The 25,726-nt window shown below is 41.4% G+C and overlaps 1 protein-coding gene across 1 annotated transcript in view; it reads right to left on the minus strand.

Moving 5' to 3' along the window:
* Positions 1–25,726, minus strand: part of rnf19b (ring finger protein 19B) — a 56,266-nt gene that overhangs the window by 10,969 nt on the left and 19,571 nt on the right. Inside the window, exons 2-5 of the mRNA XM_008303140.1 lie at positions 20,150–21,399; positions 7,914–8,113; positions 4,173–4,317; positions 2,468–2,630 (exon numbers count right to left, since the gene is read on the minus strand). Of these exons, the coding sequence (XP_008301362.1) occupies positions 2,468–2,630; positions 4,173–4,317; positions 7,914–8,113; positions 20,150–20,808 (1,167 nt within the window). The 5' untranslated portion in view covers positions 20,809–21,399. The remainder of the gene's footprint in view (positions 1–2,467; positions 2,631–4,172; positions 4,318–7,913; positions 8,114–20,149; positions 21,400–25,726) is intronic.

The raw sequence follows: 25,726 nt of genomic DNA on the forward strand, positions 1-25,726 counted from the left end.
GCCAAAATAGTGAAAGTAACACAAAAGACACACAAACTGAGGCTGTTTCCCCCAAAAGAAACTAAGCTGTGAACTAAAAGTGAAACAAACAACTAACAGAAGGAAACGAAATTCAATATTTTCTCCCACACTCGCTGCTTTTAGCGCAGGCGACTCTGTTTGCAAACAGCTTTTATGAACACGTGAAGGAACGCTTCTGTTTTATATTCGGACAGTTTGAGACTCTGCAGATGTTTTAACGACCTGAACTTGGCTTTACCTCTGAAGCGCCACGGTCTGTGTTTAAACGGAAACTATTTTGTGGTGCTCAGACAAAACCAAAAGCACTTTCTTTCATTTCTAGAAAACGTGTGACGTTCAGTCAAAACGAGAGCAGCAGACTGAAAATGCGTCTGCGATGCTGTGACTTCCAGATAATGACCGGAGGGCGATTGTGAAAGAATGCCTGTAAACTATTCCAGTGCGCCGCCTCGACCGCGTGAGTTTCTGCCTCTGGTTTGTGTCGACAGAAGATAAACGTTGAGCGAACCAAGCGTGAAGATTAAAAAGAGTCTCTCGGTGTGAAAATACGTCACAGTCAGATTCGAGGCAGATGAAGGTAGATGTTTGTCAGCATCAGCAGGAAGTGTTTGGAGGGCGTCAGATAACGAAGAGCAAACGAAGATTATGAACACGTCACTAATATTTCGACACATTTCCTCCTAGAAAAACCCTCCACGTCTCTCTGTCGACTGGAATTTTTTCTTGTTGCTTTTCTCTCCCTTTTTCGTCAGAACATAAAATAATAAGAGAAAGTGCAAGTCAGGGTCAGTTCACTGGAACTTAAATGCTCAATTAGTTAGTTACAGAGAAATGGGAAATTACTGCCCCACTTTACGTCACATCAGGCTGATTTCCTTGAAACCTTAAAGCACACATTTGCCTCTAATATTACTGTGCAACTTAAACAAGCCTATTTCCTACATTAAAGTCGCTCCCTGGTCTTTAATTAAACCCTAAACAGTTTCACATTTAGAAGGTTTCCCATTAAAACAATCTCTTTATGCATTATTTTCAACTTAGATGTAAGAATGGACACGCTACTCTGCACAACAGCAAGCTCTAATATTGGAACATTTATACATGTTTGAACTTGAACCGTAGGAGGAGAAATGACACAGAAAGCTCCACATGATCCTCCTGTTCTTTGGGTTTGTTACATGTGAACGCATCCAGAAGTCTGAGCTTATGTTTGTGTTGTCATGATACGTCTTTATCGACATGTTAACGAGCTCAAAAAACTCCAGAGGGGACTTTTAAAACTGCAAAAATCCACCTAAAGTTCCCAAACTAACATCATCCATTATCTATACACCGCTTAATCCTCACTAGGGTCATGGAGGGCTGGAGTCTATCCCAGCTGACTCAGGGTGAAGGCAGGTTCACCTGGACAGGTCACCAGTCTATCACAGGGCTACACTTAGAGACAGACAACCAAGCACACTCACATTCACACCTACGGACAATTTAGAATCACCAATTAACCTCAACATGTTTTTGGACTGTGGGAGGAAGAACCTGGAGAGAACCCACGCTGCACGGGGAGAACATGGAGACTCCACGCAGAAAGATCCCAGGTGCTTCCACCGGGTAGCAAACCGGCGACCTTCTAGCTGCGAAGCAACAGTACTAACCACTGCACCACCTTATCCATCTTATATGGAATTTTTTTCTTTTTAATTTCACACGAAAACTAACTCTAAAAATGTGAATAGAACACAGAGCCAGGCTGTTTCCAGTCATTGTGCTAAGCTAATCGCTAAATAAGACACAAGAGGAGAATGGATTTTCTCATTTAACGCTTAAAACTGAATCAGCAGCTAAATGTCAAACTGTTCTTTTGAGTCCGTCCACCCTGAGCGTCCCTGTACTGACACCAGGCTGTATCTGCTTATTTCACTCATTATGTGAATTCAGCTAATTAAAAAAACACCATATGGACGCGTTAGCAACATTAAAAAAAAAAGGGATTTTCATTGGCGATGGTCGACAATTATTTAAACATTTTGGCTGCAAACTGTGAAAAATGCCCGTTACAGGCTTCCCAAACATGTGGTGACATTTTCACACGTTGTCACAGAAAACTAAGAAAACCACAAAAACATTCACACGTAGGAAGCTGGAACCACCGAATGTCTGACAGCATCGCTCATAGAAACACCTGAAATGACTGTCGCTGATCAGTTTGCTGTCACGCAACTATTTCAGGGCCGAATTTATTCAAATCAAATATTCAACCAGCAAAGAAAACACAGGAAAAGACAAAAGCGTTCTCAGTTTGTGAAATGTTAATGCAATCCTAATCCAAATCTTAATCATAAAACCAACAACAAACAGAAAAAACTGAGGATCACAAAGGCAAAACAGAGCTGAACAGAGCAGCAGATGTTGATGTTGTATGTTTAACAAGAAACTGCAGGTTTCTCACCTTGCGGCCGACGTAAACCGGGATGCCGATGACCATGGCGGGAACAGCGATGCCTGCGATCAGAGTGATGCCGACCGGAGCGCCGATCAGAGTTCCCAGCTGCCACAGAATCTTCTTCTTCCTGCTCCAAGGCTTCTTCCCCCAGAATGTACAGCCAGAAGGACTGGAGGAGGGAAAACAGACGGAGGAGGAGGAAGATAAGAGTTCATCCTTTGAACCCCGAAACCCACTGCTGGGTTTGAAAGGCGTGTTTTCTTCACAAAATCAACAAATTTACAACATTTTTCACAGCTAGGAACCGGTAAACCAGAAAGGATTGTCTGACTTTTGAACTACTCGTTTGCGCAAGCTGCTTGGTTTAAAAAAATTCAGCTTAAAATCAGAATATTTAATAAAAATCACTGAATTCCAAACATTTTGTTTAAAAAAATACCCTAAAATTAGCTGTTTGCTCTAAAAAGATTCTGTAAAAAACAAAAAATTCAAGGCTCCTTTGTGAAACCATGGAGCCACTAGTGACTCAGCTGCAACCAACAGTCATGTAAAAAAAAAAAAAAAACACAATTGTGGGAACTTTTGGCTGAACTGCAGGCTGTGTCTACATGAAACACAGCATGGAAGTAGAGTAGAGCAAGTGACAGCACAATAAAGCAGATGTGAGCAGTAAAATAAATACTGAACGGCTCTGAAACAGCATAAAGTTGTTGAATGATACGTTCAGTACGGTGACACATCTCTCTGGAGCTGCTGTGCAGAGTCGTGTGAAGACACCGTGTTTGTAGAGGTTGTAAAAATGTAAACAGCAAAATATCTATAGATGGCAGAGCCACTGTTTTTATTTCCAGATGTGGTAACACCTGTAGTCATTTGGGAAAATGTTGCACATGTTGATTCCAGGTTCTGTTTTTGCAAAATAAAGAATCAGTTCAATTATTTATTTTTTTATGACGTCTGTCAATCTAACTGAAGCCACGTTTACACGTAGCCGGGTATTTACATACATGGATCTACTTTTTCAAAAACAACATTGTTGATCGTTTTCAAAAAAATCTTCGTCAACACAAACCCACATAAACACATCGTTAAGAGCTGCTGTGAGCGGGCAATGTAACGAGAAGCATAAATCTGGGGTAGCCAATCAGAATCCTGGAAAAAAGACAACAACGAACAGCACAAACTACTTCCTGTAACTTCAACGATAATGGTGCGAGGGTCGTTTGTTTGGACAGACAGAGAAGTGGAGCTGCTCCTAAATGTGGTGTCAGAGTACAAAACAAGGAACATACTTGATTTCTATCACAGAAGCCAAACCGTAAACATGGTCGCACACACATGACGCTGATGATGCTCAAACTCCGCCTCCTCCCGTCTACATACAAACGTAGACGGAGTTTTCAGAAGTGATCGTTTTCGGTGACTTGAAGCTTTGTTTTCGTGTAAACCAAAGGTCCAAACACATTAAATATCATGTTTTTGCGACGTGTAAACGGGGCCTAAGACATGTCTGACATCTATCTTCTTCATGTTTGTTGTGTTTCCATAGAGGTGCAGGACTTTATGTTGCATTGAAAAATGACTCCACAGTGAGTAAAAATGTGACAGGAGCAACAACAAAATGCTCAGAAGCTGCTTCAGAGGGTTTAAAGGATCTGCTGGAGGTCTGGGGTTGACCGCACAGCAACAGAGCATGATGGGACGCGAGTACCTGAGGTAGTGCAGGTCGGAGATCTCCTTCATGCAGAGCCAACAGAACTCGCAGCCGCACACGGCGCAGGTCATGTGATTGCAGCTGCCGTCGTTCATCTTGATGATGTAAGCGCCACAGCGAGGGCACGGCTTGATGTCATCAGCTGGGGACGGAGAGGAGACGAGGTCAGCATCACTCACAGCATGAAAACAGTCGAAAACGATGGAGTAATTTGGGGAACGAGCTTATCCGGAAGAGATCTTTTTGCTTTTGTCTGATTTGTGTACAGTGAGTAAAATGTGTATTCTGGAGTGATTTATGATTTATAATAGTTTAACTCTTTACGACAACATACAGAAGAGAAAACAAAGAAAACACATAATTCATGTCTTTACGCTTTGCATAAACATTAGTTTTGGGTTATATTGTGTGTTCCTTAAAAAGATGTTCACTGTAAAGCTTCCCACTTGTCTCATCTGAACAATATTCACCTTTATGTTAAAGTTCTAATCGTGCTTTTAAATGAGGTTTGTGTTTATTGTATTTGCAAAAAGAGTCCAATCTCATGAATGGAAATTTCCTCAAATCATGTTTGATGTCGATTTTAGATTTTAGATGGACGGGAAGTTACATAGTCGGATTTTAGTTGGATTTACACAAGCTACAGAATTTTTTTTCCCATTCAAATGATGCCTTTCTGCCTTAAAATTGCTGAGACGTGAGCTCAACACAGCAGCTCACCTACAACTTTACCCAAACACTAAAACTACGGCATTAACAGGATCGGTCGTTTAGGTTTTTTACATACGAAACCCTAGCAGTCAGAATCTTGTGTTTCTGGAGGCTGTCATCAGTAAAAAGCTCAGACATGACTGCTTATTTCCCTCATAAGTCTTCCTGCATGGAAAAAAACACCATCTGGCTACGTTAGCAAGTTTAAAAAAAAAAAAAAAAAAGGGTGATTTTTACTATTGCAGACGTTTAATTAGCAAACTCTTAAGATGCTGGTAGGAAGATTTTGTCATTTTTGGACCGACTCAGACTACCTGTGAGCTCTACTTTGCTGGTTGTAGCTTCACATTCAACATACTGTGATTAATGACGACGGTTTCCTCATCCAACTGTTAGCAGGAAGGTGAATAAGCATTTTCCCAGAATGCCTCCGGTTCCACTGAAACACACAACAGCCCCCTCAAATCCCAAAGCGTCCTGCAGCCTTTCTTGTTTTGAAACTCTGCAGCTTCTAAACACCAGCAGTGACTCGGAAAGAAATTCAAGGATTTTGGCACCAAAAGCAAAATCAACAAATAGGTCTTTAAATCCCAGTCGCCTAAAAACGACACAAAACTCCTTTTTTGCATCGAATTTAAATGAGACTGCAAGACTTATTCTGTGTGTTTTTGCAGATTTGAGTGCTTTAAATTTTTTGAATATAGTAAAAACTCGTTCGATTGCTGTCTTTGGTTGTTTTCTTTCCTCTTGGCAACGGGATCAAACCTCATTAGAGTAATGGATTGGACAACTGTATTACTTTAATGCATCTGAAGGGGGAAGGAAAGCCAAGAAGCTGTTTGAATTCTGGTGCTGGATCTGCTCTTTAAAGGGCATTTTGGCATTTTAACTTGCAGCGACTGTGGCAGATGTGGCTGAAACTGTGTAGGAGTCGATGTTATTGTCTGTATTCTGCTGACACGACTCACCGCACTCCCTCTGCTCTCTGCTTCGCCCTCACTTTATTCCACTTCTCTCTTTATTTTCCATTCTTATCTCAGTTTTCCTACCATGTCCTCTCCTCTCTGGTTCTGTCTGTCTGAATGCGGTTGACTAAGCAGCAGGTAAACAGACACACGGACAGAAAGAGGGAGCGGCTGGACTTTTGCTATGAGTCAGTTCTGGATCGCCGTCAGTCCGTCGGAGGACTTGGCACAGAGCGATGGACTGGAAGTAGTGAATTAAGGAGGGCAGCTGGAGAGATTTACTTAATGGATTTTTAATCAAAATGGGATTAAACACACACATGCAACAGGGATGTTTGCACGGATGTTTGTCAGGATTTGTCTGTTTGCATCTATCATCACTACAAGAAGTGTAATAAGGAGCTAAATAAGACGTTTTGCTTCGTTGCGCTGATTTCTGTCAGTTTAATATGAAGCTGCAGCCAGTTAGCTTAGCATTACCAATGGAAATAGTTGGAGTTTCTCTGACCACACCAGATAACAAAATCCACCCAAGTTTCACTAATTAATATGCTACATGGGATTATTTGTTTACTCCATTGTGTAAAAACATCAACATGAGACAGAAGTCACTCTTTATGCTACGTTAGCTAGTAGGTGGCAAAAACACAACTTTTAAAAGTAAAACAACAAATCAACTATAATACACACTGGTACCTTTGTAAAAATGTGTGTATTTGCATCTATAGTCACTACAATAAGTATGTTAATGCATTAAATACACTGTTTTGCTGTATTGCATTCACACCTGTCCGCTAAATACTAAGTTACAACTTGTAGCCAATTAGCTTAGCATGAAGAATGGAAACTGCTAGCATGGCTTTGTCCACACTAAGTAACAAAATCCAACCAAAGTTCACTAATAAACATGGTATGTGGAATTATTTGTTTTTTCTAATTCACACAAGGATGCTTGCAAAAATGTGCAAGTTTGCATCTATCATCGCTACTACGAGCTAAACATTTTGCTTTCTTGTCGCCCATTAGATGAGAAGATCAATGCCATGTTGACATTAACAGCAGCTAGTTAGCTTAGCATTAAACTGACATCAGGGCAAACAGCTAACTTGGTAACAAAATCCACCTAAAGTGTAAAAACTAAAACCAAAACCAAAAACTAAATGGCAAAAATGTTAGTATTGGACAGATCCCAGGCTTTACGCTAAGGAAAGCTAATAGTAGAACGGGTGTTTATAGAGATTGGTATGTTTGCATCTATCATCAGTACAGTGGCTCTATCCACATTAAGTAGCAAAATCCACCCAAAGTTCACTAACTAACAAGATATATGGAAGTACTGGTAGTGGTTAATAACATACAACCTGTATTTGTGATTTTAAGAGACCACTGATGCCTCCCACATGTAAATTTCCTCCTAGATAACTGCGGAAACCGAGATTTTCAAGTTTCAAAAAGTCTAAATTTAGCTGTGAGGAGTTTTCCAGCTTCACATTAAACCAACATTGCTTTAAGCTCTTCAAAAACACCAAAAAGGAACATGGTTGCATTCTGCAAACGAGTGCTGCTGCTGTTTTCTTAAGTTAGTCTGCAGATCAAACGACTTTTTTCACATCGTGCAACACCTCGAGCGAGCAGCTTCATCAACGTGCTGCTTTGGATATCGGGCCTAGCTAAGGTTATTCTGAGAAATGTTTAGGTGACATTTGAAAATGCAGAATGACAGGATGCAGAATGCTGCAGACATGAAACTATCAAGTGCAGAAAGTGTGATATAAATAGTGTCTCATGCTCGACTGAACGCTGCACACTTCGCCCAGCGGTGAGAACGTCGACTTTGACTCAGCGCTCCGACAGATTGAGGATCTTGACATGTGATAAAGACTGACAGCGACAGAGCGGCAGAGACTTCTCAGAGGTGTGAAGAATATTTTCAGGTCGATTACGCCGGAGGAGAAGATTTTATCTGCGTGTTTATGTCAGTGCGCACATCTGCACGTAACTGTCACCGCGTCAGACTGTGGTTAGTTCTGATCTCGGAGGCGACGGCTTTCCTGGTACTCACCGGGTCCCTGCTCCTGGGTGTAGCTGGGCGAGTGGTTGCTGTGGGTGTGCAGGGATTGCGCCCTCTGTTGGCGGGCCGAGTCGCAGGTCTGGTTGGGGTGCCAGGCCTGTTTACAGTGGTAGCAAAACTCTGCGCCGCAGCCTTCTCTGCGACAAACCAGCCTGGGACAGCTGGCACAGCCCGAGGCGATGACGGCAAACCTGACAGGAGACGACAGAGGAGGAACAAATTAGTCAAATGAGGAAGTTCTGAAGCACTGATTGACAAATAATCACATTTTAGGCACCATTAGCCGTTTTTCCATTTGAAACAAACTTTGAAGTGTCATCAAAAAAGCTTGTTTTTACTACATTAGTTGTAACAAATAAACTAGGCTGTGGACTATTGTCAGAAGGTGGTGCCATATCCTGAATTTCCCCGATGGGCATCAATAAGGAATTATCTTATCTCTCTTACAGGCTACATGGCTGCAATACACAGAGTAGAAGAAGCCGCAAAAAAGCCAGTGTTTTTGCCAACTGCTAAACAAAACTTTGTCCATCTATGAGAGAAAAATGGAGAGTGGTTTCCAGGAATTTTGTGAGGAAAGTTGTAATTATTCTCTCGTGTCAGCTGGCATCGACCATGTTTTATTGCTGTGCAGAAACAAAAACAATGAAAGATGTGGAAACAGTTGATTAGTCATCTGAGTTAAATGTTCTCTACCTCAGAACTTGTTCAACTTATTCAGAAAGGTGTTTCCATCTCCCTTGAAGCTCATTAATTCTTTGTTGAAAATGTCTAAAACCACCTCACCGAACTTTAAGGATGTTTTTCTTTAATTTTAACATTTCTATCACTTTTTCTAATGCAATACTTTAAAATGGACAGAACCTATGCTATGAACACACAACTATTGAGAAGACTGAACCAAGCACAAGAGTTTAAAAGAGCTGCTGCTGATCCGGCTGAGGATTAACATCTCAAGACACCTTCTACACCTTCACACCTCAACAAACAACAAACTGCCGGCAGCTCTCATAGCTCTGGACAGATTCTACCAAACCTGCACCGCAGTCAAATAAGATATTCACACACCAGACATTGATTCTGTTTTCTGTATACCTGACGAACAAGCACATGCAAATCTTTATAACTGACTTTGTCGACGGTCTTCACAGGAAATTTATCTTGAAACAAGAGTCAGAATTACAAACAGGGACATAAAATGTGCATTTGTTTTTGCCATAACGATGATGTTATATATTACCATTCTGCCTCCCATTACCAAACATTTTACCTCTGAACTCAAATGATTTGACTTTTTTCAGCCTGTCCAGCAGCATTTCTTAAAGTATGTACACCAATAAGCCACGACATTAAAACAACACTAAAGCCTCCTCTTGTGCCACCACAACAGTTCTGACGCATCGAGGCCTGAACTCCGAAGAAAGTGTCCTTCGGTTTCAGGCACCAAAACTTTAGCAGCAGAGTCTTTAAATCCTGGAAGTTGTGAGGTGGATGCTTAGTGTTTTTCCAGAACATCCTACAGATCCTCCATTGGATTATGTTTTGGTAGATTAGGAAGCTGAACCAACACCTTGAACTCTTTGTCAGGTTCCTTTAAACGCTCTTGAACAATGTTTGCAGCACGGCACAGATCATAATCCTGCTGTTTTGTTGATGTTCTGACTCAGTCATCCACCATCTGCCCCTTTTAGAGTCTCTTAGATCCTTCCAACCCACTAACTCCAAGAACTGAGTGCCTACATGCTGCCTAATATACCTCACCTATGAACAGGTGACACTTTAACCCGATAATTAATGTTATCGTCAGTGGTTTTAATGTTGTGGCTGACCAGTGCACTCTGTGTCATCTATCTGCAACCACATGCTGCCGACACTGAGTGAAATATTCAAACCCAGGCCACCGCATTTAGCAACATGTGACATAACCCAGTGGTATCTTTAGAAATGCTGCAAACTGTTGAGTCAACCAGAGCTTCAGATCTCCAATATGGCCACTAATGGGCACATTACGGAGCCTAAAAGCTCTCAGTGGACTGAGAGCAGAGAGAAGATTTGATCAATGGCGCAATCACTTACTAACAACACTGAGAGAGCAGACAAAAGAGACGGGACGAGGTCAATCAATATGGATTTCACAAAGTACAATAGTGAGAGAGGAGCAGAGCGTTCACTGAACATACAGCCGTACGCCAGTAATGACGCAAAGGTGTTTAGCAATGAAACACTGCCTGGAATATGTGTTTATTTTAACTTTTACCTGGACTGTGTTTGGTTGGGGAGAACAGAAACAAGATTACGCCACAACAGATGACTGGTTTTACTTAGGAAAGTACAACTAATCTAAGCTGACACAACAGAAACTCTTTGGAAAAAGGGAGGCACTTTGACAAAAATACTTAACAGATGACTGGATGTGTCTATCACAGTCTGTCGAGGGTTAACGCTGCATTCAATTCACCTTAAAAGTGGGAAGTCAGACGTTGAAATTACGTCATTTTAAACAGCTGCATGTTTGTCGTGCAAAGTAGTTAAGAAACCGTGGCTGCCTCCAGGTGTGTTTTGTTGCTTGTACATGCTCAGCAAACACTTGCATCAGACAGTAGTTCACGTGACTGACGGAACAGAGGAGCGGAAAGGTACAAAAGTAAGGTTGTCTCATGTTTTCAAAATGTAGAAATCGTACCGTTTATTGTGTAAAGTGCTATTTTGGGGAGTGAGGTAAAAAAATATGCGGACGTTGTGGTTGAGAAATCTTACCTACGTTACTGAGCAGGAAATCCGATGTCTAGCGGCATTTTTTATTTTTTTTTGTCACCAGACAGCACCTGTATTGTAAAACTATTGCAGGTCCACAAGCAGTGAGCTGATTCTTGTCGTGGTCATAACTGCCTTGTAAGCTAACAATTAATCATGAGAACTAATGTAGTTTTGCTGCTGCCATAACAAACTGGAATGACGCTGAGCCACTTTTTTTTTTTTTAATGTAAAGACAGAATATCTGTTGTCTGCATAAACCAGTTAAAATTGAAATCATAGATGTTAACAGTTATTAGGTGATTGATTGTTGCTAATAATTTTACTATTTAAAAATACAGTAAGACATTTAAGGTAGAAGAAGAAGGTCATGCATGTCAGAAAATGTGTTGTAGATCAGCTGCAGTACCTGGTTGTTCCACCAGGTGGAGCCTCTTACTGTTTAATACTATAGAGACCAGAGGAGGCGTCACTCAGACTACCAGCAGTTCATGTTGGCAAGCAGAGAGCATTGTGGGGGTTTAGCTAGTAAAGGGGCATCATGACTTGTATTGCAATGGCTAGCAGTAAACAAGTACGTTTACATTTCTAATCTTACTCTCTGACGACAACATTTGCGACATAATTTGGCTGGTGTCATCAGGCTATTTGTGAAAGGAGAATCTCATGTAAGTAACTGAAGAACGCTGATAGAACATGGAGGACTCGCCACTGTATTGCGTTCACGCTAATGCTAACGCTGCAGACTATTGGTTAAAAATTTGTTTTAAAATTTTGCATCCCCCAAAACAAATACATTTTTTCTACGCACTTGAAGATCCAAACATCACTGAAATGTTTGAGATGGAAGAGAGTCAACAAAAACAAAAGGTCGGCGTTGTCATATTGCCATTTTTAAGTTGATTGATTCACAACTTGTGCATTGATGCAAGAAAACATTTAAGCTTAAAAGTTGCCGGAGATTTTAACTAGTAAACCTGAAAAGGCACGATAATGTCCTTTAGTTATTTTTTGGAACAGCTAAAAAAGTAATAGCATATATAATAATACAACAAAAACCCTATTTCTGACTATGTAACGCATTCTTTACTGTTAATACTAGACAACAAGAGCAGGACAGGATGGATGTAAGTCTTCAGATCAGAGAGCTAAGCTTCTGTTTTCGCCAGTAAATTAGTTGCAACATGACGAAAGCAGGATAAACGTATTCGTCAAACTTCCAGTACTTTAACAAATCACTCCTGGAAAACAGTAAATCCGTTTCATTATGATGCACCATGCCGTCATCTCTTTGTGTCCGACTAAACTTTGCAACACGTTCAGAATTCCAGCGAACAAACAAATCCACAACGGAGGCAAAAACGGACAAAAAAAAAAAAATCAAATTGCACGTTCTTTTCTTTTTATAAACTTCATGAAGACTACCAACTTTCACTATAAATACACCGAACTAACCTCAACTGTTTTGTGCGCCCGAGTTCAGCGGCGCACGTCTTCGCAGATACCGTTAAATATAGCAATAACGCGTGACATATTGGAACGATAAGGACGGAAATTAAAGAAAAGCGTGAGAGACTGAGATATGAGAGAGTGTCAATCACTGCAGGAATCACAAAGGAGGCCTGTCACGGAGGAAAAGTGGGAGAAAACACGTCGGAGGAGTGAAAACAAAAGCAGGCAGCGATTTTCGGCGACTAAACAAAGACGCTGCCACTTTCCTGCTTGCGTTTTTTTAAAGTCCCGTTATTAGGAGGAAGAGCAGCGTGGAGGAAGTGATAACATGACAAACTTGTAATTGTTTTGGCACGACTCCAGCCCAGCAGCCCCAACATGTCCGTCATCGCCACCTCTTCAAACGCCGCCGGTTCTCGGGACGCGACGAACATCAGAGCGGACACGGGTTTGCTTTTTCCGGAACAAGATTAGACAGAAAGTGACATTCCTGCAGAGTTAAACATCTCTCTGCAGAGAATATCCAAGTCGTTCTGTAATTATGGAGCGAATGCTTTGTTAAAGAACTACCCACAGCGTTCTCAGCAGAGGTCACTAACCGGCTCTTAAACAAATGCAGAAACTTTCGATTTAAGCGAAGCAAACAAAAACACAGAGATGCCAGTTTGGCGTTTTTGTTTTTTTGTCCTGCAGCATCAGCACTCTGCTGCTCCAAGGTCTCCTAAACAGAAACAGCAGCAGCACAGCGTCACATGAGTAATGAGCAGGCTCTTCACAGGAAGGCCGCTTTGTTGACCGTTTCTCTATTTTTAAATGTCTCTCTAGCCGTCATGTGAAAGCCCCTGTTTGTCATCTCGAGTCCAGCTGTCAACACTTGAGCTGGAACTTTCAGTCTGGTCACGCAGAGGTTCACTGTTTATGAGCTGCGTCATGAAAATCTAAGAAGTGGCACAAATGCTAATGCTGCACGGAGACGTTACAAAACCAAACATGCTGATGCACTGCACGCTGCACAAAGTGAACTCTTTTAACCATTTTTCTTTAAACAAGTTGCTGTTATTTGTCAGATTTCCCCTGTTTTGTTAAACTACATGCAATAACTGAGACATTAACAGAAGAGAGAACACGTCTGTCACGTTGACTTCACCTTTTAATCATCACTACAGTAAATAAAATGGTTTTTAACAGATTTTGAAACAAATTTAATACATGACTTACTGCTATTTTACAAATTTCCCCTTATTACTAATAAAATCAAAGGGAAAGAAAGTGTTAATGTACACGTGACCGTAGGAAAAATGACCCAAAAGGACATTTGCTATTATTTGGAAGTAAAATTGTGCATATTAAGAATTGAAAAATTGTAAATATTTCTAAGTACTATTTTAAAGATTTTCCCTGTTTTGTTAAATTACAGTTAATATTTAATAAAAACACAGAAAACTTTAATTCATTTACAATTTGACTGTTAAAAAAAATGGGGGAAAACTTTTTTTAAAGTTTCATCTCAAAAATTAAAATTTTTCATAAATGGTCATTTATTTATTTTAACAACATTTGACTGTGAACAGTATATACCACATTAACTATATCTAAAAAGCAAAAAATATGTAATTATTTGAAAGATATTTGCCCATATCTGGAAGAAATATTGTGTCTATTAAGAATTGTAAAAATGGAAAATAATTACAACTATTATTACATTTTTTCTATTATTTTTTATTAGCTTCTATTGTTATCTATAACTCTACATGTTGACTGATTAGAAGAAGAAAAATAGAAAAAAGGCCAAAACTGTAAATAATGTTCACATCAAAAACCTGCACTTTTACAAACAGTTCATTGACAATGTGTAGCTCTTTAACTGTAGTTAAATCGGGTAAAAATATAATTGTTTTACAGATATTTGCTGATATTTTCACTGTTAAATGTTTCAGTATTTACGATTTTTTTTCTGGCAACCTTGCTGCCATTTTAGTAATAACCAACCAGGTCACAATGGTTTAAGATGCTGCATCTGCATTTATCTTTTATTTAGACTGAGAACTCAGTGAACTGTGGTCTGTGTCTGTAATTTAGAGGTAACAATCTGCTGTTTTTGTGCCTGTGACGAATCGATCGGTTAAAGGTGATCTCATGTTTTCTTTGGCTGACTACAGTCACCAGCTACAAAACAGCTCATCCTCTGGCTGCACAACAAAACCGAGGCGGCCACAAGGGCTTCTATTATGAAAGAGCATCTCAGGTCAACGCTGCCTCACTATGAGCACTGAGAGCCAGGGGGGCTGACATTTCCAGGGTGGGAGACAAAAGAATAAAAAAGGAACGGAGAGGGACAAAGAGGAAACACAAAACCAGGTACAGGGAGTGGAAGGGGCATGTAGGATCAGGAGCTGAGATGTAAATGTGCAAAAAACGAGTCGGTGGAGGAGGAGGAGGAGGAGGAGCTGTATGAGTGCTGACATGCTGCGAGCTGAGAGGAAACGTGCACAGACAGCCCTGACGGCGTTCAGCTCCACCGGCGACCACCTGGGAATCCTGCTGAGCCCGTAAATGCGACGCTGCAGCACAAGCAGATGCACAGAAACAGCAGGTTGCGTTTGGCGGCGGCGGCGGCGGCAGTGTGACTCACAGCCCGACAACACGGGCGCGCACCCGTCGACACAAAGACACAACATTCAAAACAATGACACGCGCACGCACGCATGCCGAGGACGTATTGATCTGTTTAATTAAGTCCCGGCTCCTGTTACCCCTGGCAACGCTCCCTCTATGCCGCATCGATAGTCGCCATAGCAACTGACAGCCAGCGGAGACGGAGGAGGTTTTGTTCTCACTGGATGCTCAGGACTGACAGTCACTCAGGCTGAGGCCTCATTGGCCGGATAAAGACAGAAGGTCAGAGGTGAATAAATAAACAAATAAAGTGTAGAAATCTGGCAGCAAAGTGTCAGAAAATATGGTTAAAAAAAAATAAATGGTGAAATACTGTAATGTTCATAAACTGTGAAAATAGCAGCAAATGTCTTTTACAATAATAATAGTTTTAGCTAATTTAAATACTGTTCAACAGTGTGTCTTCAAGGGCATATTTGTTTTTAAAAACATAAATAAGATTTGTAAAAAAAATACTGATATTTAACGTGGACATTATGGACAGTTTTGTCCTGTTGCTTTGTTTTTACAATAAACATGTAAATTAATCTTTTTTTTCTGTGATTTGGACCAAATATGATCTTTAATTTACCAAAACATGAAAAATCTATAAAATAACATAACAAAAATATTTTACAATTTTTTCAAATAATGACAAATATTTGGAAAATATTGATTTTTTGCTGTTAAAAAAGTATTAAGTGCAAAATTACTATTTTTAAAAATACAGACTTTTTTCCCCAAAATGAACATTATTGTAAAAAGATGTCACAGCCGATGTTTTTAAGGTTAGCATGCAAATTATTATTGTTTTAAAACAATTTTACGAGTAATTCAACAATCTGTAAAACAACAGTACGTTATTGGGCCCAGCGCCAAACAGCAGACACAGGAGTTATTAAAGAAAACAACTAAAAGAGCAGCGACTGGACAGCCGGACTGAAACACGACTCTGAATCAGAAGTAAATAAGTTTATGAGGAGACAACGTGTTTGCAGCTTTTTGTGCTGCACTTCAGAGGCTAAATCAGTCATCATCAGCTAATAAATTCATCCAGAAAACACTCAGCAGATTAACTGACAATAAAGAGAGTTGTTTGTTGTCTATGAACTGCATCGTTGATATTTCTGCTCACCTGCAGAACGGTGAAGTGCGACTGAAAATGTCAACTTCAAACAGCCACCTGTGTTTTCTGCTGTAATGTTGTGTAATTTATCTAATTCACACTGATTCTGTCTCATCTGCAGTCGTCTGTGTAGCTCTTAGAAAAGATAAGGCTGAAAAACCAGCTCACGTTTATGTAACTTTCCCACAACACGACATCCTTTCGCAGCTATAAACACTCCATTTACGGTTTTCACTGAAGAAACTCACACCTTTTTTTTTGTGTTTCTGAGGATGAATCCTCTCCAGAAACCAGCAGACCAGCGAACAGCAGCTCCCAGGTGTGGGTTACTGTGTGTGGTTTTTTTGTGTGTCTGCAGCTCCGGCTGTTTGCGATGAATAACAATTTGGTGAACTTGTCTGAAATGAAGCTGAGCTGAGTCACTGCTGGCGTCAGATGGAGGATTGTCCCGCTAAGTATGTAGGTCAGCGGCCGACCTCTCCTCGCTGATGCTGCTGATGCAAACACACACTTTGGTTTTGGTTTATTTGCACCGGGACATTACAGCGACTCGCAGCTCGTCTCCACCGACACGACCTTCATAAAACTACCTCTGAACTCGTTCTAAAATGTCTGCCCACATGCAGGCAGAACGTAACAGGGGGACGTTGGAGACAGCAGCCTCGCCTCTTTATCTCTGAGGTTATTTTACACTGATTAAAATAAAAGCCTGCACAGAAACAGACACAGTATCCTGAGCACAGAGGCTCATTACCAGCCTCTCCCTAAGATAATATTTGTAATATCGATTAAAAAAAAACGCCCGTCGAGGTTCATTTTCATCCCCGCTGAGAGTAAAAATGATCCCACTCATGGATTTGTGCTCAGAGACAATACAAACCCTGCAAACCTGCTTATACACCGAGACAGACGCTGAAGTTATGATCCTCAGAGAAGCAGAAATAGATCACTTAGCAGATGAAACTGAATATTCATGATCACCAGAGGATGACTCACACATATGTTATTGTTATTACATTTTATCTAGCAATACTGAGTCAACATTTCTTGTTAAAAAGCACATCATGTTGGTTACAGTAGGTGGGACTAAAGTGGTGTTCATGGTCCTCAGAGGTTGTTTCAGCAAATATCTTTTCTTTGTGGCAATCAGAAAAATACACAACTGCTGAGTGACGACACAGCTTTAAAATATCTCTGATTTTCTTTCTGTTTTAATGGATGAATCCACAAAAAAAAAAAAGTGTAATTTTACAGACAAATGTAGAAAAATGAAATCACCATTTATGACAGTACAAATTAGTGACGTATTATTTACGGTTTTGTTTTCTGTTAGGTTTTAAAGTCAGTGTTATTATTAAATCACTGAATTCAATCTAAGTAATAAGTAAAAAAAAAAAAAGGAAAATAACATTTATGCAAAAAAGTTACTGTTTTCAGTCTGTAATTTAAAATAACTACAAATATCTGTAAAATAATTATATTTTTGGTTGATTTAAATACAGTAAAAGAATAAAAAAATATGTTGTATGGTTACACACTGTAATAATAAATAAATCCCTATTTGTAAAAAATAGACAAAACAAAATTGCAGATTCTGTATGTTGACGTTATTGATATTGACATTTACAGTTTGGCCTGTGCTTTTTGTTAATTTCATTTTGATAAATATTATCAATAATCAGTGAAAACCTGTAAAATAACAGTTAAACATGATTTAACATTCTTCAGTCCTTCATAATGCAATAATCAATGTATAATTAAGACGTTGTTCTGTGATTTTATTTAATAAAAACTGTAAAAATCTGTTAAACAAGACTCAATTATTCAAAATTGTTTAAAAAAAACCCACCAGATTATTTTAACAGGGTTCCAGAGCTGCAAGTTTTACTGATTTCCGACTTCATGAATCCCCCTAAATGTGTTACTAGAGACTAAAAACTACACTTGTACTTTTTACAAATCACACTCGGTGTTGGGAAGCGGCCCAGTGAATCAGAAACAGAAACGAACAGCGAACACATGGCCAGATTTGTGCCGCTTCCACACAGATGCTGCTTTCTTTCCCCCGCGACTATACCTGTATTACTGTACAAAAACCACAGCAGCAGAATATCAGTGAATATCTGCGCCGGTCCGTCCCACACACACACACAAACACAAACACAGTGAATCACTCCTGCTTTCTATGATGAAACAAACGCCTCTCATTTGTTCCAGAAACCCGACGAGAGCAGCTCAGCCTCCAAAAAAACCCACCTGAGGCTCCGACCACAGACTCTAACCCAGATTCAGCTCCTCGCTGCGCTTTCACGTTCAACTTCCTCACTGTTTCTGACAGATCGGGTCCCTCTGGTTCCTGTTCTGTGACCTCGGTAGAAAAAACCCCGTTATTTACGAGAACTCTGAAGCAACACACCGCTCGTCTGAAACCAGACAGTTGCAGCAGAAAGTGAAGAAATAACCACAAATGTGACGCTTCAGAGAGAAAAACTGATCATTCATAGTTGTAACAGACAGAAAAGCTTTTACTAGAAATGCTAACAGATGCTAACGTGTGCTAACTTTGCCTTTGAGAAACTCTTCTGATGTGAGTTTTCTTCTGGCGTCCCTTCATGAATTCAGCCAAACAGCTGCCACAGATACTTAAAATGCCTCCAGCTGTGCCGCAATTTTCACTTTGTAGTATTTTAGTTTCTGTTTCTCGCAACTGCTTGTTTGTTTTTATTGATTAATTGTGCGCCGTGACTCTCCTCCAGGGCAAGTTCAAGTCAGTTCCAGAACAAACATTCAAACAAACATGCAAACCCGATCTGAAGGTATGTTACACTAAATTAAATCAGATACCTTCAACAGGAGGATGGGAACAAAGTACAAATTGCCGCGATAAGACTCAGTCCGGCAACTTCCAGTAAATACTGACTCAGTCAACATGACTGATGGTATTGAAGCCTGACTTCCAGCCTTTTTTCTCATGAACACAATCCAGTTGATTCACCCCTTCAGCAGTTTCTGGGCGTTTTGTTGTTGTTGTTTTTCTTCACTGTGGGCTCATTTTTCACTGTCATATAAAATCCTGCACCTCTATGGAAACACAACAACCATGACTAGAAGTAGAGAGGATCTAGAAATGTCTTCTTTGCAGTATGGCACGGTTATAATGCCACCAATCATCAGAAAAGAAAGTTGAATTTCTTTGAATTTAAAAAAAAAGAAAAACATCTCGAACCAACATGTAGCACATTTTTCAAATGGCCTACAGATGTTACCCATACTGGGCAAAGAAACAGTGGCTGTACATATTCTAGATATTTTACTACGTACATACGTGTCTCATACCTGCTCTGTGTAAACACAACCAGCAGCTCAGCTGAAAAGTCCCTGAATTGTAGTTACGTGACTGCTGGTAGCAGATGAGTCACTTCAAGGTTGTGCCAAGGAGGGCATAGTTTTACAGTCAACCGTTTATATTTGGCAGATTTTTTTAATGAGACATGAAGAATAAAGTGATTTTGATGAAACATCCTAATCTGAAGCTGGGTTTTGGTTAACTTCCCAACAAAACTGAAAGTTACAGATGATGAGTTCAAAGACCATCAGGGGTCTTTACAGCGTCTAGTTCTAAGAAATGATGTCATTTTGGTTATTTTTTAGGGACAACATGCCTTTCAAACCATTAATGGTCACTACTATCAAACATTCTCTGTTTCCAGCTTCCCCCAATCAAGTTTGTGGGTTTTCCTGCTTTTTATGTGACTCTAAAACATCTTTGGGTTTTGGCTTCCTGGACAGACAAAATAGGGAACTTGAAGACCTTTTTCAAACAACCAAACAATGAGTAGCTAATAGATGAAGCTACAGGAGACAGAAGGGTAAATACATTAAATGATGTAATTGGCACAAATGAGGTGGTTCTAGATAAGACATCACAGCAGCACCATAAAAGTACGAGTCAGAGGCGAGCCGGAGCTACCAAATGTCTGGATCAACTGAGTATGGACATCCAGCACTTCCCGATTATTAGATTTTGTGACTCTAAATTAAACTAATTAGCTATAGTCTCAAGCAGTGTCTAATTGGTTAAACGTCACGAGTAACAGCCAATCAACACTGAAAGATAAATGCTGACCAGAAGAACATCAACAAAGTTTCGTGTTGGAGTCACACATCGGCTATTGGTCTCCTTCATGATCAGTATTGGCCCAGAAACAACCCCATAGTTGGACTCCGAAGAGTTTCTTACCCGCAGTCGGGCGCCGGGCACCATCGGCAGTCCGGGTCGGAGGCGAGGCACCTCCTGAGCAGGAACTCCTCGTACTTCTCCAGCAGGGCGGCGTCGTCCAGGATGTCGGCCACCTGCCGCGGGGCCAGACGCTCGGCGCACTCGGGGCAGCTGAGCTGGACTCGGCTCTCGGTGATCTCGATGCGGAGGTACTGGCGCAGGCAGCAGAGGCAGGAGCGGTGGCTGCAGCCCAGCAGCTCGGGCAGCTGGTCGGCGGGCTGGCGCACCAGGCACAGGGGGCACTCCAGGAGGTTGTTGTCCCCGGAGGAGGCAGCTCCACCCAGGGATGGCTGGCTGGAGGACAGTGGCTTGGAGGGGGTGCCGGAGGCGGCGTCCTGGGGCGTGGCGGCGGCGGCTGCGGTGGCGGCGGCGGCGGCGGTGGGCGTAGCAGAGGCTGCGGTGGAACTCAAGGCAGATGGGAGCAGCTGCTGTTGGTGGAGGTGGGATAAAGGGGTGGCCGCCGCTCCTTTGGGGCCCCTGGTGCCCCGAGAGCCCCTCTTGCTGTTGAAGAGGCTGTGGAAGGAGATGCGGCCCTGGCGTTTGCCCGCCGGTCGGCACTTAGGGTTGGGGACGCCGCTCACTGAGGAGTGAGGCGACTCTGAGTCCTTTTCTGATCCCATTTCTACCCAGAAGAGACACACAGGGCCGATTATTGTCCCCCGATACGAGTCAGAGTATCACCGAGGGACACAAACACACACTCTGTCGTGCACAAGGGAGGATCTGTCCGCCGGTGGAAGCCAAACTGGAATGCAAATGCTGCTCAGGCTCCTGGCTGAGAAACTTGAGAAACAGTTGCCTCCTTCTCTTCCTCTTATGAGCAACCAAACGCTATCAGGAAACCACGGCGTGAGATAACAGACACACACGTACAGAAAATGAAAGAGATCAGCTCAGAAGAAAAAAAAAAAATCCCGGAGTTTCTCTGAAACTTCAAACGACAAAGTAGAGAGAATCTCAGAGGTCAAACATTACAGCGACTCTGACTGTTAAACAAAAAAAGATTAATGTCAGTTTCAATGAGTCACTCTCCTACAAAAACACAAAGAGCGTAAAAAAAAAAAAAGACCCGACAACAGAAGAATCCACAGAGCCGGTTCAGGCTGGATGTCGTAATAACTCCTCAGGTTTGATGTGATTCTCCTCGGAGCGTCTCCTCGGCTGCCTGCCTCTCGGTGAGCTTCAACGCCGGCCTCTGAACGCGCTTTTTTCTGTCAGGAAGAAGAGAGCAGGAAGTTAACACAAAGAGCATGCTCAGTATGACACACACCCCCCCTCCCCCCTCCCTGTCTGCCTCTGCTTCTCTTCCTGGGTTTCGATTTGATCATTAACTCTTGTGACCCTGAGCTGGTAATCTGTCCGCGCTGAGCAAACACTCGCAGGTTAACGGAGGAAACGCTGCGAGGTCGCCACAGTCAGAATAAGGCTCAATAACTCGCACGAGGACTCGCACGTTTAAACCGCCACCTAAACACATGACATCATCAGCCGCTCCGACCAATGGCGTGGCTCCGTGCGACACCGGCGTCCGTCCGTCTGTCTGTATCTGCCTCCATCACGCTGAGCGCCGCCAGCTCTTCCTCCACTTCACACTGTGCTGCTAGTGCCGTTGCCATGGCGACGCTCACTATGAGCGAGGCAAACAGCGACCCACTCTGTGACTCCGCCACTTATGTGTACACGCACACACACACACACACAGAAACACACACACACGGCTCAGGATAAACTGGTAAAATGGATTCACACTGATGCACATGTAAACGACACACAACATGTTATGAAACACACATATACCGTTCACAGGCTACACACACACACACAGTTGTGCATGAACTGGTAAATGGAGTCACACTGACACACATGTAATTACACACACATGCACTCAAAACACATCTTTATACAACAAACATGAAAACACACATTTATACACTTTCACAGCTACACAACTGAACATCAGCCACACACACAAGCAAAAAGTGACAATTACACATCCACAAGCATTCAGCATACATCGACATGAAGAAAAAACACAACAACGTACATTTACACACTAAAAAAGAATCACACACACACAAGTTCCACTTATTTTCCAGATATCACATAAACCAGACACACACAGCCGAGGATAAACTGGTAAAATGGATTCACACAACATACACACACACACACACACACGGTCACACAAACATGAAAACACACACGTTAAAAGACGCACTTAAAACCCCACATGAAAATACACACTTTTAAACCGACACGACAACTGAAAATCATCAAACACACACACACACACACACACACACACACACACACACACAAGCATTTAAAATACATCTTCATGAAACACACACACAAACAAACATGAGAACACAAACATTTACACACATTAAAATCATCAGCCACACACACACAAGCTCTCACGTGTTTTCTGTACGTACACAAATACACAAACAATGTAAAAACACATACGCACACACACTTTTAGACACACACAGTTGTGCATAAACTGCTAGATGGAGTCACACTGACACACATGTAAACACACACACACATATCTTTCTAAAACAAACATGAAAACGCACATTTATACACACAAAAAGACACTTTTAAACCCACACAACAACCGCAAATCAGCCACAAACACACACAAGTATTCAAACCACACCTTTACGAAGCACACACAGTCAAACAAACACGAGAACACACACACACACATACACACAACAAAATCCTCAACCACACACACTCCATCTACATGTTTACACACATATGCACAAAATATTTTCAGCAGAAGTACACACACACACACACACACACACCTAAACAGCAGATAAAATCACACACAAAATAGACACACATGCAAACACACAAAATGCACACACACATGCACGCAAAACGCATCACACAGACACACACAAGCACGCACACATAAACAAGTACATGTTTACCATAAAAACACACACATTCATATTAACACACACACGTTTAAACACAAAATAAAATCACAGACACGCAACAGACACAAAGACACACACTGGAATGCACACAACATTTTATGAAGTGCACACATACACACATAGACACATTCAAACACACACTCCATGTATGTGCACACACACACATATGCAAAAAACCCCTAAAAACACACAAAAAAGACACAACTGAACAACATCATCCATGCACAAACACACACACACACACACACACACACACTCACACACACACTACATACAAACGTGCACACGTCTCCTAAAGAATGCACACGAGTGAAAAGTGATAATTATGTACACAAAAACACACACACACACACACACACACACACAAGTTAAAGCAGTCAAAATAAGAATATACTTCTTATATATACAGAAACATACAAACACCCACTTTCAGGTCCAAAAATACACACACATAAAACACACACATAAAAACACTCCACACACTGCATACTTGACACGTACACAACTGCACACATGCAAAGCTGCAAATAAACACACAATAACTACGCACGTCTGAATCCACACCCACATGATAATTAAGTTCACACACATGAACACACACCTGGAAATAACACTCACAAGCTACACACACACACACACACACAAATGGAAAGTAATAATTACACAGAGAACACACACACAGTAATTACACAACAATTACAGGCTGTGTGAGCTATGTTAAGTACTGTGTGTGTGTGTTATTAAGTTGCAGGTTTTGTTGCGATTGTATTTTTGTTGTGTTTGCAGCTTTAAAAAAAAAAAAATCCATAAAACTCAGGAAACAACGTGTTAAAAATGCACCTTTAACTTCAAGCTACAACAAAGTTCTGCTCCCAGGCCCCCGAGGAGACGGATCCGGAGACGTCTTGCGGCTTCGCAGGTAATAAAATCGACGCTGGACCTCAATCAAAGAGACTCAGGAAGCAGAAACTCAGTGCAGATGTTCTCTGGGCTGAACCTGATGCACTTAGAGCTCGCAAATCTGATTAGTCCGAAGGCCACTCGTACTCCGGCAGCGTTGACCCAGTAAATGCGGGTCCATTCAGGAGAGCGTGACCCGTACGTTGATTTACAGATGATCTGACCAATGGGAGAGCAGCAGACGGACTGAGAGACGTCTCTGCCTCCTGACTTAAGCTGGAAAATCTGAGCCACCGGGTCAGAAGCAGACGAGAAGCAGAGCGGGAGGTGCTCCTCTGGATTCCTCTGAAACTTCTCTTCAATCAGTCAGGTGCGGATAAAAACAAACCCTCACATCATCTCTACATGAGCCAGCAGTAGCCTACATGAATCACAAATAAGCACAAACAGCTAACATTTGTAGCAAAATAAATCAAATCACTTTGCACTGAAATGACAACAACGCACCTGAGAGCTGAACTACGAAGCGGCGTTAATGTGTTAGCAGGTACGTCAGGGCCTAAAGCTGGAGTTTTCAGTGTTACTAAGGTCTTTTAACCTGCTAGATCGCCATGGTAACTGATGCTACAGAGCTAACCTGCAGAGCCAATCACATTTCTGTTAGGTGCTNTGCTAGATGGAGTCACACTGACACACATGTAAACACACACACACATATCTTTCTAAAACAAACATGAAAACGCACATTTATACACACAAAAAGACACTTTTAAACCCACACAACAACCGCAAATCAGCCACAAACACACACAAGCATTCAAACCACACCTTTACGAAGCACACACAGTCAAACAAACACGAGAACACACACACACACATACACACAACAAAATCCTCAACCACACACACTCCATCTACATGTTTACACACATATGCACAAAATATTTTCAGCAGAAGTACACACACACACACACACACACACCTAAACAGCAGATAAAATCACACACAAAATAGACACACATGCAAACACACAAAATGCACACACACATGCACGCAAAACGCATCACACAGACACACACAAGCACGCACACATAAACAAGTACATGTTTACCATAAAAACACACACATTCATATTAACACACACACGTTTAAACACAAAATAAAATCACAGACACGCAACAGACACAAAGACACACACTGGAATGCACACAACATTTTATGAAGTGCACACATACACACATAGACACATTCAAACACACACTCCATGTATGTGCACACACACACATATGCAAAAAACCCCTAAAAACACACAAAAAAGACACAACTGAACAACATCATCCATGCACAAACACACACACACACACACACACACACACTCACACACACACTACATACAAACGTGCACACGTCTCCTAAAGAATGCACACGAGTGAAAAGTGATAATTATGTACACAAAAACACACACACACACACACACACACACACAAGTTAAAGCAGTCAAAATAAGAATATACTTCTTATATATACAGAAACATACAAACACCCACTTTCAGGTCCAAAAATACACACACATAAAACACACACATAAAAACACTCCACACACTGCATACTTGACACGTACACAACTGCACACATGCAAAGCTGCAAATAAACACACAATAACTACGCACGTCTGAATCCA

This window comes from Stegastes partitus, unplaced genomic scaffold (assembly GCF_000690725.1).
Source record: "Stegastes partitus isolate 25-593 unplaced genomic scaffold, Stegastes_partitus-1.0.2 Scaffold1944, whole genome shotgun sequence".
In the NCBI taxonomy this organism is placed as follows: domain Eukaryota; kingdom Metazoa; phylum Chordata; class Actinopteri; family Pomacentridae; genus Stegastes; species Stegastes partitus.